Raw genomic sequence first — 16,176 nt, forward strand, 5'->3', positions numbered from 1 at the left:
GATAGTACAGGTGAAATAGGAAAGTGGTTCACCTACATGCCATTATGGCATGACATCTCTGTACATTATTCCTGCCATCACACTTATGTTGTCTGTCCTAGAACAGGTTTGATTGAACATATATATTATTCATCACACTTTTAATGAAATTTATATTGATTTTATTTTATTATTATTTTTTTAAGGAAGCAGATCTCCTTTAACAAAAAGGGAAGTCTTATAGCTGGCTTAAAATACTGTCCTAAAGAGATCTAATGTATTTTTGAAAGCAATAAACCAGCACTTAATACAAAGTATGAGAATTTTTAGAAATACTTCAGTTTTCAAACTCAGCACAAATTTGTCTGTACTTTGTCTGTTTTTAATCGGGGATATTTTGCAGAGGTTCAGTTGTCTATAGGTTAGAAAGTATCTGTTCTCAAAATAGATTTTTGTACATTTCTGTGTTGCTTTATAGTAAACTAAGAAAAAAAAGCAAATGTGAAGTTTCTGATATCTAGACGCTTCATAAAAAATAGCACAGCTTATCAAAAAGACACTGACTGATTTTTCTTTTAATTTGGAGAAATGTCCTGCTCTCGGTGAAGGAAGTTTAGGAAAGCAAGTTTATGTCCGATGATCATTTTCAACCACGACATCATTTCCTCCTCCTTTTGAACAATAACTATTAAAACAATAGCTCTTGATGCTTGCCATATAACTCAATATTTGTGTTCTTTTCCATTACTGTCCAGGTATTTGTGCTTAGATACTCTTTTTCCTTATCTGACTTAAATGGGTAATTTCTAAGTATACTGTTATTTCATAGTAAGTGTGTTGTTCCATATGAATTTGAAGAAAAGACCATGCCATACCTTGCATGAAAATGGAGCAGATTTTTAGGATCAACAGCAGAGCCCTTAGACACCCTGGAGAAAGTTAAGGACAGGGAGAGGGGTTCTTGTGATAAACACAGCAGAAAATATCTATGAAAATAGGAAGAGAGCAAAGAGTAGAAAGAATCATGGAATTAATGAGACAACAGCAGAGGTAAATGATGAATTGTGATTAAGGTAACTGATATCATAAAGGATGAGATCAGAATACTGTATTTGAATTTTGGCTAGACAAAAGTCATTAAAGACCCTTTACAAAGGGCAGCTCCAATAGAATAAACCAGTGGAAGATAAATGGAAGGAACAGTGGAAGAAAGGGAGGGACAGTAGAATTGACTGCGGTCAGTGTGGCACAGGGCTGGAGGAAGAGAGAGAATTCTGAGGGAGAATGAAGAATGTTTTTTATGAGAGGAACTAAAGGCCTTTGTGTTTTGAAGGTGAATGAAGAATGAGAAGGGAATGAGAAACAAAGTAGCAGAGCTGTTTAGAAATTGAAACTGGGGTAAGGCAGATTGCATCATGGGACCAACTGAGGAATTCAAGGAAGAAATCAGAACAGAGATACCCATGCCTGGGAAGGAAGAATTATAGAATCAGAAGAGAAAGTTGGAAAAGGAAAGGGAAAGGGTTATGCTGAAAGTAGTCATTTGTGTAGGAAAGAAATCTTTCAAGATCTTATTTGGAAAGTGACATAGCAACTTAAACATTTCATTTAAAATAGACTTTTTTTTTTTTTCTTTACCATGTAGTGCAAAAACCTAGAAAAACTATCAGCTTCCAGATATATTTGCAGACTTCAAACTAACATCAATATGAGAACAGTCTGCAGAAGCTTCATTTTTAAGTTAGGAGTGAAAGAGACCTGTTAGGTTGTCCAGTGTATTCCCATGCTGAATTGTGTTTTTTTGTTTGTTTTTTTTTCCTACCATAATTTCTCCTGTGCTTTATCCTATCTGCTATCAGATGTCTCTGGGGAAAAGACTATTTTCTTAAATCTCAGCTCTCATGAGACTTAAGTAATGCATTCATTTTTCAAAATTAAAACTGATCAATGTTTAACATTTTTATTATCATTACTATGATGTTTCATTCTGGTTGGCAATTGCAGAAAGAGGTTGCTGTAGCAGCCTCTGTAATCATAGAATCATTTAGGTTGGAAAAGACCTATAAGATCATCTAGTTCAGCCTTTAACCTATCATATGGAATATGTTTTATTTTAAAGTATGTTAGATCAGGGAAAGTGAATGGAAGAAGATCTTGTGATAACTTTGCAATCTCCTTATCCCTGATCACAAATATTTTTGTATGATTATTACAAAGCACATCATACTTAAGATGAAAAATGCAAAATGAATTCTGTTTATAATTAGTTCACAAAGACATCTGCGGATTAACAATGCACATTGTGCAGATATTTCCTGTGTTTATCCTGATTCATGTAGCATAGGAGGAATGTGTCAAAGACAGGTCAATTTATATCATTTTTTCCTTCTATAAATGTTCACTGCTGTGCAACTAAAGATTTAATTGACTGACAAAGTGAACTGTTTCCTGGCAAAAAAATAACAAAAGAAAAAATGTTCAGATTGAATTCCTCCCTGATAAGCTCACTGAATCTGACAAGAATAAACTAAAATGAATTTGTTTCCTTTGATAACTGTTTTGACAACACTGCTCTGATTGCTGCAAATTTATTGCAAAGGAAAAACAATTTGCTTAAAACAGATTAAATTACAACTGCTAGATTAAATTGAATTTTGTTGTCAAAGTATAGAGTTTATTCTCTGAAAGAATTCACTGAGTAATGGGACCCAGTTTAGTACTGTAATTGAGAATAGCTGTATGAGAGTGATCAGACACTGTTGTTTTCAGCTTCTGTTGAAGTAAAAAATGTAAATTTATCATCTAAAATAAGCTGTAGAAATCTTTCCAGTGAAGGTGTTGGTCTCTTAAAGCTTAGGTGCTTGGCTTCTAGGAACAGTGCCTGGTATTATCCTGACAAGTGTGAAAATTCATTAGGGAGATGTGTGTTTCTACACAGCCAAGCACTGTAATGGAGTTCTGTATGAACCCTGAAGGTTTTTTTTTGTCATGAAAGAGATCATAAAGACACATGGGGTTCAGGACTGATAGCTGTGTTGTCATGTTCAAAGCAGTTTTATTTCTTTTCTGTGGATGCCCAAGTGTATGTCTACCTATGATAAGATTCACCTTGGAAAGTAGATGTGTTCTGGGGAATTATCTAGGGCTGCCAAACAGTCTAACTGTATTCCTCACTATTGTCATCTCCTAGTTACGTGACTACCCCATGTCCTTCAGCATGCAGTCAGCACCTCATGTAACGTTTCGCATCCACTCACTTGTGGCTGGAATTTAACAGTGACCGTCAATTTATGCCATGTGCTAGTATCCCAAACCATGAAGCTATATAGAGCACTTCTTTTCTCCTCTATTTACATCTCCCAGATTTTTTTACTTCATACTCATGCAGCACAGAGAGTGACACGTATGATGAAGGTAGAATCAAGTCATCCTTCACGCATTAAATCTCTGATTACGTAGTTATTCTACTTTTCTTAGCAAGTGGCAGTATTTCCATCATTTCTTATATTTATTCAAAGCTTCAACCTCTTTCATGATATCTAGCAGTTTCACAAATGCATTTGACCAGGTTGAATTGTTTTCCTAAAAAGTAATAATTGCAGTTGAGTCCCCCATCTGGGGGGGTAATTGTTACCTTCTGGGTATGGATAGCCTTTCTCTTTGCTAAACGGCTTTATTTTGATAAAGCACTCAATGCCTCTCTTCAACAGGGGCTAAGTATCTTCTGGAAATCACTGACAGGTTGTGTATGTCCATAACACATCTTGTGTAAGAGTGGCCTGGAAGAAACTAGATAAATTCTGTTATTCTGACCAGCAGTCTAGGTTGTGTTTTCTGTATCATGGCTACTCTGGTTTCTGAAATGCTGAATAAGCACCTGTAGTCATTTGTACACTTAATCTGCAAGGATGTAACGCAGAGAGGAAATCTCTAAGAAAAGAAAGGCTGTAATCAATTCTGTATTGATCAAAATTCATGCTTTGAATTTTGAACTCAAAAAGTATTTTATAGCATGTAGTGCAGTCCAGTTAAATAGGGCCTGGCTGTGTGACTCGCTAAGGATACCTAACTGCAAAGCATTTTGCCAAATTCCCCTTAGTGGTGAAGATATCTCCGAAGTGGGAACAAAGGGCACAATCATTTTGCTCCAAGACTCCAGACTTTGATTTTTTTTTGCCTGATTGCAATGTGTACAGTGTCTGTGATTGTTGTTGCATGTGCTTGGTTTGTGCCTTCTTTTCTGGACTACCCAGCGGATGATTTTGTCTGAGCAGCCATACAATACGCTGGGGGGGTGTCTAAGTATGCACAACGTGTTCAAGCTGGTTCCATGCAAGAGGAAACAATATTCATCGGTGTTCTTTCTAAGCCTTGGAATCTATGAAGTATTTTAAGTATGATAACAGAGCTTTGAACAGAATGGCAAGTAATTTACAACAGATTTTCATATATGAGTTCTGTTAATTTCTTTGCAATGAGATTGCCACTAAGAAAGATTACCCTTCAGAGATATTTGTTATAGCTATACTGCAGCAAATATCAAGATAGTATATGTAAAATTTTCTCACTCATTTTTTGACTTGGCTTGAAAGCATTCCATAAAAGGTCTAAAATTTTGGCTGAGCCACTGGCTCTTGGCAGTAGCAATATTAAAGTAGACAGAGTAATGTACTGTATATTTTATTTAATAAAAGCAGTCAATTTAGCTTCTGTTCCTTTCCACTAGTAAAATCATGTGACCAATCCAAAGATAATAAATAATTTGAAACTATCTTCTGTCTTTAGAGAAAAAGGACGAAATTTATTGCCTGTGATTTCCTAACAGAGTGGTTATACAAGTAAGTTGATCATGGCTTTTACTATTAATTATGCCCAGTGATTCAAATACATTAATTTACAAATTGAATAGCTGCAATTTAAACAAAGTTGTTTTCTTTTTTTTTTTTTTTCCCATTATCAGCCACAACCCAAAGAGGAAAGATGAGTCATTCACAGAATTCTTTTCCATTCCTTTTGTTAACAACTGGCTAAAGATCCAGTAAGTTATTGCAGTACTCAGAGTAACCTTTTATCTTTTTATTCTTTTCCTTCAGTTATTACAAAAAAGTAATAGAGCTTCAATGCATTATAATTTTCCCCTCTGAATGCCCATTATTGTGTGCAGCAGAGAACTATGTGATGCTTTCTAACTTTGCCATGCATTAGTTGCAAGATATTTTGTACCGGCATTGTTCTCAGATAAATTGGTTTAGAATTCTTAAACATTTTAATTGTTGCAGAGTGTGGGACATTTGAATAGCCTCGTAGCATTGTGAATATCTTTCTCTTAAGGAACAAAGCAATGTTTTCAGTGTTGCTGTGGAAATATTTGAGGATACGTAGTCTAGAAATTCTTTCCCTAGCTGTAAGTAGCAGTTTTGAAAATACCTGTAATAATTCTTGGCATTAGAATGCATTTATGCTGATATTTATGACTTTGCATTTGAGAAATGAACATTTCTTTTGGCAGTCTCAGTCTTAGGTTCCTCATTATTACTGTAGAACCAAGCTACACATCAGTTTTGAGAAAATGTTACCGTCCTTGAGGTTACGGTTTGATTTCAATCTAGCTGTTGTATGAGAAAAGAGAAGTAATATGCTACAGTGAGAGAATAAAAAAAAAAAAAGAAGGTTAGATTTGGAAGAATTTTTCTGTTAGAAAACTTAATTGGAGACTAGATTGGTGGTTGGTTAAAACTTAGAGATGAGCATCTTTGCAGGCATGTTTGTTTTATTATGCTACTTACGTGGAAATTGAGCTTTCTTGAACTTCTGTCATGTGAAATTTAGAGTAAAATCCTTTGGAGAAGCTTTAAGCTTTGAGTCAGAGTAAAGCTCATTGGCATTTACTGGTCTTTGGAGACAAATTGGTGATTGAGGCACAGTTACCTTTGGCTATCTTAGAGGTAGTCATGTAGTTAAAGCTGTGTAGGAAGCTTCTGAGCTTCTTTCTGTGATGACCCAGTTCATCTCAACTCTGTTATGTTCAGGTACCTGCTGCCACATCATACTGCCCAGCCACTGTTGTTCAAACCTACCATTGATGGGACTCTTGTAATAGTTTCATTCTCTAAATTACTTGGCCTTGCCAACAAAATTCCTGTTTAATGCAGTAGGGTTGTCCTACTCATTTCTTAAGCATACTGAGGAGCCATTGGACAGTAAGGCAATTCTGATACCATCGAATTGTGAGGATGGACATCTGTACCTGATCTGTAACAAAGATCAGTTTTACAAACATTTCCTCTTGGAAGTAAAGGTGACCTAAGTTGTTCTCTGCTCTCTCCTGTTCTTCAGCATGCTTCTAGCCAGCCTAATATCACCCTGTTGGGGAGGATGCTTGGTTATGCTGATCAGGGACTTCCCCTGAGCTAGAAATGCCTCTGCCAAAATATGAGGGGTTTGTATAGCTATTTAAATTGTAGATTGTTTCTCCAATCTGGTTCACCTGGGAGCCAGGCAGGCCTTTGCATTGGCACAAATGAAAGATTAAAATGAAGGGCTTGGGGCAAGGTGAAGAGAACAAATGAGCCAGTAAGATATAGAGGTGGTAGCAGGAACTGCTTAAGTCAGCTTTGCCAACAAGAGAAATACACTGTGGAATCACAGCCTGAATGACTCATAGCTTCTGTTCGGACTTGGGCTCCTGAATAACATAGTGACGGATCCACAAGGACACTGAAGAGTCAGAGTCCTATTTAAATTGATACACATTTGATCTGAAATCCTCTAAACAATTAGGCCTTTAAAAATAAATTACTAAAAATCAGCTTTTTGTGAACACATTAAAATTACAGATTTCTCAACAAGTATTGCTTATGAAGTAATCATTATTAGAGCAAACTGAAAGATTGCAATATTAAATGGGAATGAGAATGTATTATTATGTCCTGGATATGACATTTAAAATGTAATTGAATCTGTACATTTTATTGTCACTTCCATTTTTAACTGTAGTACAGGTTTTATGTTTTAATAGGATCAGAATATATGTAACAGAATATGCTAAAAATTGTTGGTCAGGTTTTCATGGGAAACATCCTTATTCCAACCTTTTAGATGGTATATTAAAGAAACAGAAGAAAAAGGTGTTGCTACAGGTTTAAGGAGTAAACTCTTCTGTTGATTTTTTAGTTACATGTCTGAATTTGAAAAGCATAATGGAAGGTCTGTTAAAGAGGAACATATTTCTGTACCGTATTAAAATAGGATTTATGATTGTGAAACCGTCTTTATGCTTAAAAATATATAAATAAATAAAAACAAAAAAAAGAAGGTTAAGTATTTCTTCTGCAGAGATCCAGCTTTTTTAATATATTCCATACTTGAGTACGACTTTTTTTGGCTCTCTTCCAGTGCCTCCAGTTTTTTCTTTGATGTTAATTTTTTTAAGAATAGTCAAAGCCACAGTCTTATGAGCCTCACTCACCATATGATGTGTTTCTAAATGAAATCTTGCAGCCTTACTTTTTCTTTAAAAGGAGAGCCAAACACTGCATCAGCTTCCAGAATTTTGAATGCAAACATTGTAGCTTCAAAAGCTGGTTGTAGGTGAAGAAGTTTGTAAAATTACTTCAAATTTGTTTCCAGCTTTAGTATTTACAATAATTGCTATGACATCATTAGATAAAAGCCTTAGTATAGTTACCTTGTCTTCCATTGTGCCCCGTATCGTACCAACAGCACTGACAAAATATTACATCCCGTGGGAATCCTTGATTACTGAAGCAGATTTCAAAAACATGAGAAGGAGCAGCTTCAACGCTGACTGGTAATCTGCGTTTCACTTCCAGCAGAGCACAAAGCATTTGTATTGTCTTAAAGATACTTTAAGACAACACAATTTGTGTTGTCTAAAGCTGTACCTTTTAGAAGACAGAAAGCTGTAGTTTTAACAGGCAACTAACAAAAGTTTTTCGAAACTTACTGGCATACATACTGATGTCCCTATCCTACATTCAAGACCAATGATATAGTCAAATAAATACATCTAATTAAAGTCTTGGATGTTTTTGCACTCCTTCTTTAAACATGCTAATGAGGAACACAGTTGCCTTTTGTCGGTATTTGCCAGTGGTGTTTCTGGTTGAATAGCAGTGAAGCTCAATCACAAGTAACCAGACTGTATATACTGAACCAGGGAGAAGGAAAGAGCTTGACCTGTGTTTATGCCCTGATCCTACTTCATCTTTGCTTTTCTACCATAGATAGGCTGAGATTTTGAGCATCACAGGAGCATCATTAGCCAACCCTCTTGAGTCTATTTAATGGAAGAAATAGGTAGAAAACAATTTTAAATAAAAATGTTCCACTGCTTTGAAAAATACTGGCATTATAAATGTCTGCTGTCACATGGATTTAATAATATGACAGTATCATTCAAGTTCATCTTCTAACTTACGTTCAGTGAAGGAAAATGGTGTATGGATCTGGGTTAGTAATAACTGTGTGTATCTTTCTGGCTGTTGCAGATTAGTCTTTGCTTATATTACAGGGATTATAGGAACTGAAGAAGCCTTTTATAAATAAACATTTGTTTGCAAGAGCTGATTTATCTGCATTTCCTCATTTTCTGTATAAAGATATTTACTTGATACTCAGTTCCGAAGGTCACATTTCCTGGTTTAATATCTGTGTATACTGAAACAAATGTGCAGGTATAGAGCAAATAAATTTATCATTGCTTTAATAAAGTGGCCAGATTATATTTATTTATTTATTTATAAATGATTACTAAATATGAAGTAGTGGCTTTTTGCCAAATATCTGCATATGAATTTATACGCATTGATTTTTTTTTCCCTTCATCCATTCCCAGTATTCTAATTAGACAAAGCGTGCTGGTCTCAGCTGCCTTTACAGTTGACTTCATTGTCAGTTCTCAGATGGCCAATAGGGGTAATTTTGCATGGGTGACTGATTTCTTTCTTTCCATAACATGCCCATTTTCTACAGGCTTTGCTTTCTGCACACTTGTATTTCACTGGTCTATGTCTAAACTAGCCTTTTTTAGTATAGATTTAATTTTCATGATGCTTTCTCTTTATTTTTCTCTTAATAATTTGATCTTTACCTTTTTAGTGTAATGAGCAGCATCTTTACTTATTATAATAGAAAAATCCAACAAATATGTCTGTATGGATTTTATTCTTTGTGGATCTAAGCAAAGAATTGAATTCTTCCATGTTACTGGAATGTCAAATTAATGAAGGAGAAAATTTTTGATTTAAAAACAGTGTTTTGGAAAATTGCATTGTCAGAACTTATGTCACAAAGTTTATATATAAAATATTTATATTGCATAATGGTGTTTTATGAAGCTGAGGTTTTATGGCTACAAATCCTGATGCAGCACCATAACTTGCCTTAATTTATGTAAAGATTGTCAAAATGGCAATGAGAAAATTGAAACTGTGTTAGTGGTTTGTGATGTCTTCCTAATGTTGCTGTTAGAGCACTAATTAGAGACTATTGATACTGCTGTTCATTGTTAATGTTCATAGGATATGAGGTCTGATTTAAAGTATACAAACATAAATGAAAAATTCTCCACTGACATCAGTGGACTTTGGAATGGGTCTATGTTTGGTTTCCTTCAGTCCAGTGCTGCACTCTTAAAGAATGCATAAATATTGTTCCCACAAAGGAGAGAACTGAGGCAACAAAGGGAGAGCTGAGTTTTATCATTAAAATGGATAAGTTCTGCACATGTAGAGAGCATATGAAGGGGGAAGAAAGCCACTATAGTTTTCAGACAGAAACTGAGACAAAAGATACTTCTTGTGTTATTATTTTGGCTTCTTGCTGTGCTTTCTCTTCTTCTTCTTCTTCTTCTTCTTCTTCTTTTGTTGTTCTCTTGTATTCTTGTTACCATTCACCTGTTCTACCTCATTCTCTGTTATATGACTCTGCGTCCTTACTTAGCAAATGTCTCATGTTAGTTCCATACCATATTTTCTTTTTACTACATCTTTCCTTCATTATAAATAGGTAGATAACTATATCAATAGTTTGTGTTAACAGATGCATACATATTATCATTATGACCACTTTGATAATATTTCTGAATGTATTTTTATAGTTTTATTATACTGCAATATTTTGGGGACAGTAACAGTTTATTTCTAAATGCCAATAACTTATCTAGATTTTTTTTTTTTTTGCTACTACAGTTACGAATGATAATGGATGCACAAAATTGTCCCCATTCTAAAGTCTTTATGTATAAGTAGGTAATAACCTGAATGAAACTGTATGGAGTAGATATTTTTCCTAAATGCTTTGTGGTGAAAGGAAAGCAGGACTAAACTCTTGGGTTTTCCAGCACTGTGAATATAGAGGTGTGGAAGGGGTTGAATATATCTAGCTGACACTAATGTATTTTACATTAGATTTATTCATCCTTTTATGTTATCAAAAAACATAAGATTAATCAAGGCTGAAGTTTGCATTTTTTTTTTTTGGTGATAGCAATTAAACAGATGATTTAAAAGTGAAATGTTTGTTTCTTCACAATCTATTGCCTTTATGTTTGAGGGTTTTCAAAGTAAAAAGCATGAGCCAGCAAAGCCGTGGAAGATTCAGAGAACAGAAGCAGGCAAAAGGGGTCAAAATATTGTGTGTTTTTATTTTTTTATTCTTCATTTAGCTATTGACAGCATCAAGGAACTGTTACTTGGAGAAGGTAATAGAGAAGAGTTCAGACAGTTAGCAGGAGTCACACTTCAAAACGTCTGCTCATTTGCACTTCCTTTCTTCAGAAAGTTAAATTGGGTTATGCCCACATTCACAGTCCTTCAGAAATATGCCCTTCATATAATGCACAAAAATGTTTTCTTAATGAGGATTTTTTTTCTTCAAATGTTTTCTCTAATTATAGTGTGTTTAGATTACTGCAAAAGAAAACCAGTGGTTAGTGTTTTCTTTCTGACTGTCATATGGTTGCGTTAATACTAATAATGTTAAGAGAGGTCTCAGTTCACACTCAGTTTGGCCTGTGGAAATGTTCCAGGAGTATTTTTATCAAGTGTCTGTAGGAATCTTTCCCTGGAAACTTGTGAGGCTCATGCAGTGATACTGTAATATGTGGTTAATATATCTAATTGCTTTTAAATACCAGGTCAGATAAATCAGTATTTCAGTCTCACTTTCTGTCAGCAGTAGTCTTCCTGCTTTTTGGGTAGATATCACATACTTAATAGTATGTATAAGAAGGGATTCTATAGACCTTTTTTTAAAAAAAAAAACATTTATAGATTTTTTTTTTGGCTATAATATTTCTAGATTCTCTGAGTGGGAATAAGAAATACTGGAAATTCAAAAGAAATCTACTTTGACAAATTTATAGAGAAAATCTTTTGATTGTTTAGGCCAACAATCAAAAGTACTTTCCAAACCTAATACTTTATCAGAATCCTTTTTTAAAAGTTAAGCAGATCACCATGTTCATCTATTTGCCTGTCTTGTATTTCTCCCTATTCTTTGGTCTGTTCTTTTGTCTTTTTAGATTATGAATTCTGTAGTGACTCTGTCATTGCATGTGTTCATACATGATATAAATATTCAAGAACAATAACCATCACAGTCAAATTAAAGGTGGAGTGGTTTGGGCTGTCATCTTGAAACTTCCAGGCCTCAGAGGGCCTGATGCTTGTTGCGAAGGGTTACTTCATTATTTCAAGAGACTAGCTTTCTGAAAAGAGAGAAAACCCTCATCATTTATTGACTGCACCTGGGTACTTCACTGTCACCTACACTCTGTCCTGTCACAGGTACTGGCACTCTGTAGCTAGCACAGTGGTCCTGCAGGCACCTTGCTGCAAGACTGGTGGTTTGATTTGGAGGTTTTCTGTTACTGTTAGGAAATGGATTGGGGAAAAAGAAAAAAAAAAAAAAAAAAGGAGCAATTACAAAATCCTGAATTACACATGGTGAATTTTTCCTTGATTATTATTATTATTATTTTTATTTCCTTTTCAAGGAAGGAGTTAGACCTATCTGTAGGACAGATGGGAGATTAGTGACAACTGAGGTTTTTGGACTTAGCTGCACAACCATACTGACTGTATACAGAGTCCATCAGTGTGACTGTGAGCCTGCTCCTGTTTGCTGACAAAAAGGAGCAGGTTCCTTGTCTGTTTTGCTGGGTTCTTCCCCCTCCTTGAAAGTTCATTGAGAAACCCAGATTCTCTCCAGGAGAAGATGAGACACACATAGAATCATAGAATTTCATGAGTTGGAAGGGACCCACAAGTCCAACTCCTGTCTCCACACAGGGCCACCTCAAAATCAGACCCTATGTCTGAGTGCGTTGTCCAAATGCTCCTTGACCTCTATCAGGCTTGGTGCCATGACCACTGCCCTGGGCAGCTGTCCTAGGGCCTGATCACTCACTGGGTGCAGAACTTTTCCCTAACCCCCAGCCTGACCCTCCCCTGTCCCAGCTCCATGCCATTCCCTTGGGGCCTGTCACTGTCCCCAGAGAGCAGAGCTCAGCGCCTGCCCCTCCACTCCCCTTGTGAGGGAGCTGCAGGCCACCATGAGGCCTACCCTTGGCCTGCTCTGGGCTGAGCAAACCAAGGGACTTTATAACTCTAGTGTTGCTCTAACAGCAATTGTCTGTCAGTTATGGCACAGAGCCGGTATACTTGTTTCTTGTTACCATGTTTTAACAGGAAAGGAACTAGTATGGTTAGTCCATCTTCATGTTGTTTTTTTTTTTTTCGACTGTAGTCTGCCCAAGATAAGAGAATTTTTATGGATACTTCGTGCCTTCAGTAAGAACGTCTTTCAGTACCTCATACATCTATTTAATGCAAGCCTTTTTTATTTCTTCTGGGTGCTAAATTCCACCTGCATAATGTACTGTAATTAGTAAGTATTGCACATAATCAGGATCTGTAAAATCTTGATTGCTCAGAAAGCAAGAAACGTTTATTGGCATTTAACTGTCCTCTGGTCAGTGCCTGCTTTATTTAAGTTTGGCAAAATATATACTTCAGAAAAAACATGTTATTGATACTTTTTTACAGGTGCAACTTACTTTATTCAATATATGATAGATATCAAAATAGATATTAAAATGTTTAGTGTGTGGACATTTAAGAGTGTGCATAATCAAAGACCGAATAAGCAGAATATAGCTACTCTGCATTTTACTGTCAGTTTTAATCTTCTTGGAGTCATACAGCTGTCTTCTGCCACAAGTGACATATTCCCTCTTTTCCTTGTTCACTGCTGATGGGTGATTACCTCTGCTCAGATTCTATTTTTATTTGACCTGAAGCCAATTGCATATATTCTCTTAGATAAAAATGGACCTGACATGACTTCTGTTCTCTAAAGCCACCCTGCTGAAATGATTGATATTTGCCAGTGCATGTCATACTGAAAATTAAGTCCCATTTTTTATGCTTGATTTTATATTGGTTTCTCAAATTTAGTGTGGGAGTCTGAACTACATACTTTTATAATTTATAAATGAAAGCAATGCAATGCTAGAGTTGGCCTTGCAGATGTATTCCTTCTTAGGAAAGTTCAGTGTCTTTGAAATAACTGCTGTAAAATATGTAGGTCTTCCTGTGATTTTTACACTCTAAGATATGGTTTTCAAAAAGATCAAAAATAGAACAGTGAATGAAAGCCTATCAGCCAAACCAGCACAGTCCAACTTCATATTTTTAAGTCTGATTATAGAAGGAGTTAGCTCAGGAAGCCTTGCTTATCTAGCACTTATAAATTCCCTTGAGCGGTAGAAATGCTAATTAATGTTCACAGAACTAAAACTGTTTAGCTTAATGGAAGGACCTCTTTTTATTTTTGCCTTATTTCCACTCTTCCAAACAGACTGAGTTTTTCTTTCACATTGAAATAAATGTAGGCCAAAACCCAGCTGACATGACGATGAGACCAATTTAGCTGAGTGTACTGACTCAAACGGTGTAGTCAGTAGAGCGCTAGATAACAGTTAAGATTGTGCTCAAAGCTGAAGTGTTCCTTCAGTGAAGACAAGCCCTAAGAGAAAGGCCTTGGAGAGCATTGGAAGCTTACTAGGGCAGAGACTAATAGAAATTAAATTAAGTGAAAGGAAAATGTAAGCTGTCAAGCCTCCTAGCCTTAGCTGGAATATACTTATATTTCCTAAAGAAACAGAAGAAGTAATGCTTTAGCCAGTAACTGCAGAACTGGATGAATAGCTTGTTTATCTGTGGTCTTTGTAGGATATGCGTCTTTATTATATAAATATTATAAATAATATTCCTTCAGAGTTTGCATATGTCACTAGTTTTGTTCAAGTAGGCATATTTTAAGACCAATACTGATAAAAACATATTTGGTAGTTAAATCCAAGTGATTGCTGAGTCCAAACTCATGTTGTGGTCTTCCAAGTCAAAGCTGTGATCAGTCCGTGTCCCATGCAGGGAGAGTGGCACCATTCTAACATTGTGCCAAGCCTACGGCTTATAAATGGTGTTTTCATAAATAGTAACATTACTGCTCTATATTTCTCTATTGGCTTTAAAGACTATATATTATATTCATTATAAAAGAAATCCATATAAATTAATGTAATTTCCTCTTCCAGATAGATGTGTTTTGATCAATGTATGTGAGAAATAAATTAACATCCATAGAAAATGTTTTTTTGCAAAGCACGGCTTGATACTGTGATTTGAATTTTTGTTAGCGATGGCTGAAATGTAATTATAGTTTCTCATTAAAAATAGCTGCAACAGAATCACCAGAAATGCTCTCAATTACTGTATATTGTGGCTGAAAATTGTTAACTTTACATATCTGTTCCTTTCTTTTATCACCAAGTGATGTGTATACATTATCAAAAGTAAAATTTCAGCCTTTTAAGAGATCCTTTAGATGTTTCTGAGCATGGAAGCATGTTTATGCCTACACAATTATCTTTTTTTTTCATTTTTCAGTACATTTCACTTTTAACTGAAATTATAGGGTAGCTGAATGGACTAAAAAATATTTACGTTGTACGACTTTAATAATTAAGTTATATACATTTATGTGATAAATTTGTTCATTGTTGCATGCACATTAGAACCTTCTCTGTTTTACAAATGGCATGTCTCTGTCTCTCACTCCCTTCCCACCACCACCCCAAACTCTACCATAGTGGTAGGAATTTAAAATCCATGTAGAAGAGCAAGAAAGATTACTGCATTTGATATGCTATTTGTATATTACTGTTTTAAGGAAGAAGTGATTGTAGTGTACAAAAGATATATTTTTAAAGGAGGTATTCTTTGCACCTTTTATCTCAGTATCTCAAAGCAATAAGATATTTTAACTTTCAAGCACCTGAACAACCTTTCTCTTTTTTTGTAAAATATATTGCTAAAGAAGAAAGTCATTTACTTGTAAGGGCTGTCTTTTACAAAATCTTATTTTTTTTAAATGTATTTTTTACTTTTTTAGTCCTAGACGACCAATGCCTCTGTCTCTCCACCTATCAGAAGAAGAAGCATGCATAATAATTCAGTCGTTCTGGAGAGGTTATCGGGTAAGAGTAATCTATAATTACTTTGCTTGATGTTGAATTTGTAGGACTGTGAAGGCCGTAGGGAAAATCCTTACATAAATTTTAAGTAGGGGATACTATAAATAGCTGTTGAGACCCTCATGGTTCATTGGCTTTGGATGTTGCTATGCCTTATGCCTGGTGACTACAATTTCTTCACAGGCATTTATGCTGATGTAATCGCCCCGTTTTCCTCATAAAATCCACTGAAGGTTGGAATATTATTTTTTTTATGAGTTGATCTTTGGCTAGTTGCTAAAGTGTTACTTGGCTTCGTTCAGGGATATTTAAGTGAGTGTAGAGGTACACAAAGAGGACTGGTGAGGTCTGTACAGAAATAGAAGCATATAGAAATAAAGATAAAAATGAGACAAAGAACAAGACAGGAGATACAGGAAAGGAATGAAGGCTGTTATTCAAGGAAAGGAAAAACAAAATGGTAAGCAGGTATGGCAAGCCATACTAGTAATATAGCACTAATGCAGTCTCCAATTTAAGGGGGAAAAGAGATGAACATAAATTAATTATGAAGAAGATTGGCTCATACTACTATTTTGGAGTGCGACGGCAGTGCTAAGCCTAGGGTAGGATCTAAATGATTTTGAAAATGCTGA

At 35.4% G+C, this 16,176-nt stretch overlaps 1 protein-coding gene across 4 annotated transcripts in view; it reads left to right on the top strand.

Annotated features, from left to right (window-relative positions):
- Window positions 1-16,176, top strand: part of IQCK (IQ motif containing K) — a 59,077-nt gene that overhangs the window by 11,815 nt on the left and 31,086 nt on the right. For all 4 annotated transcript variants that reach the window (XM_038186781.2, XM_072024144.1, XM_072024145.1 and 1 more), the window contains 3 exons: window positions 4,765-4,817; window positions 4,940-5,017; window positions 15,460-15,544. In XM_038186781.2, the coding sequence (XP_038042709.2) occupies window positions 4,765-4,817; window positions 4,940-5,017; window positions 15,460-15,544 (216 nt within the window). The remainder of the gene's footprint in view (window positions 1-4,764; window positions 4,818-4,939; window positions 5,018-15,459; window positions 15,545-16,176) is intronic.

Source organism: Anas platyrhynchos, chromosome 15, assembly GCF_047663525.1.
Source record: "Anas platyrhynchos isolate ZD024472 breed Pekin duck chromosome 15, IASCAAS_PekinDuck_T2T, whole genome shotgun sequence".
NCBI classification, from domain to species: domain Eukaryota; kingdom Metazoa; phylum Chordata; class Aves; order Anseriformes; family Anatidae; genus Anas; species Anas platyrhynchos.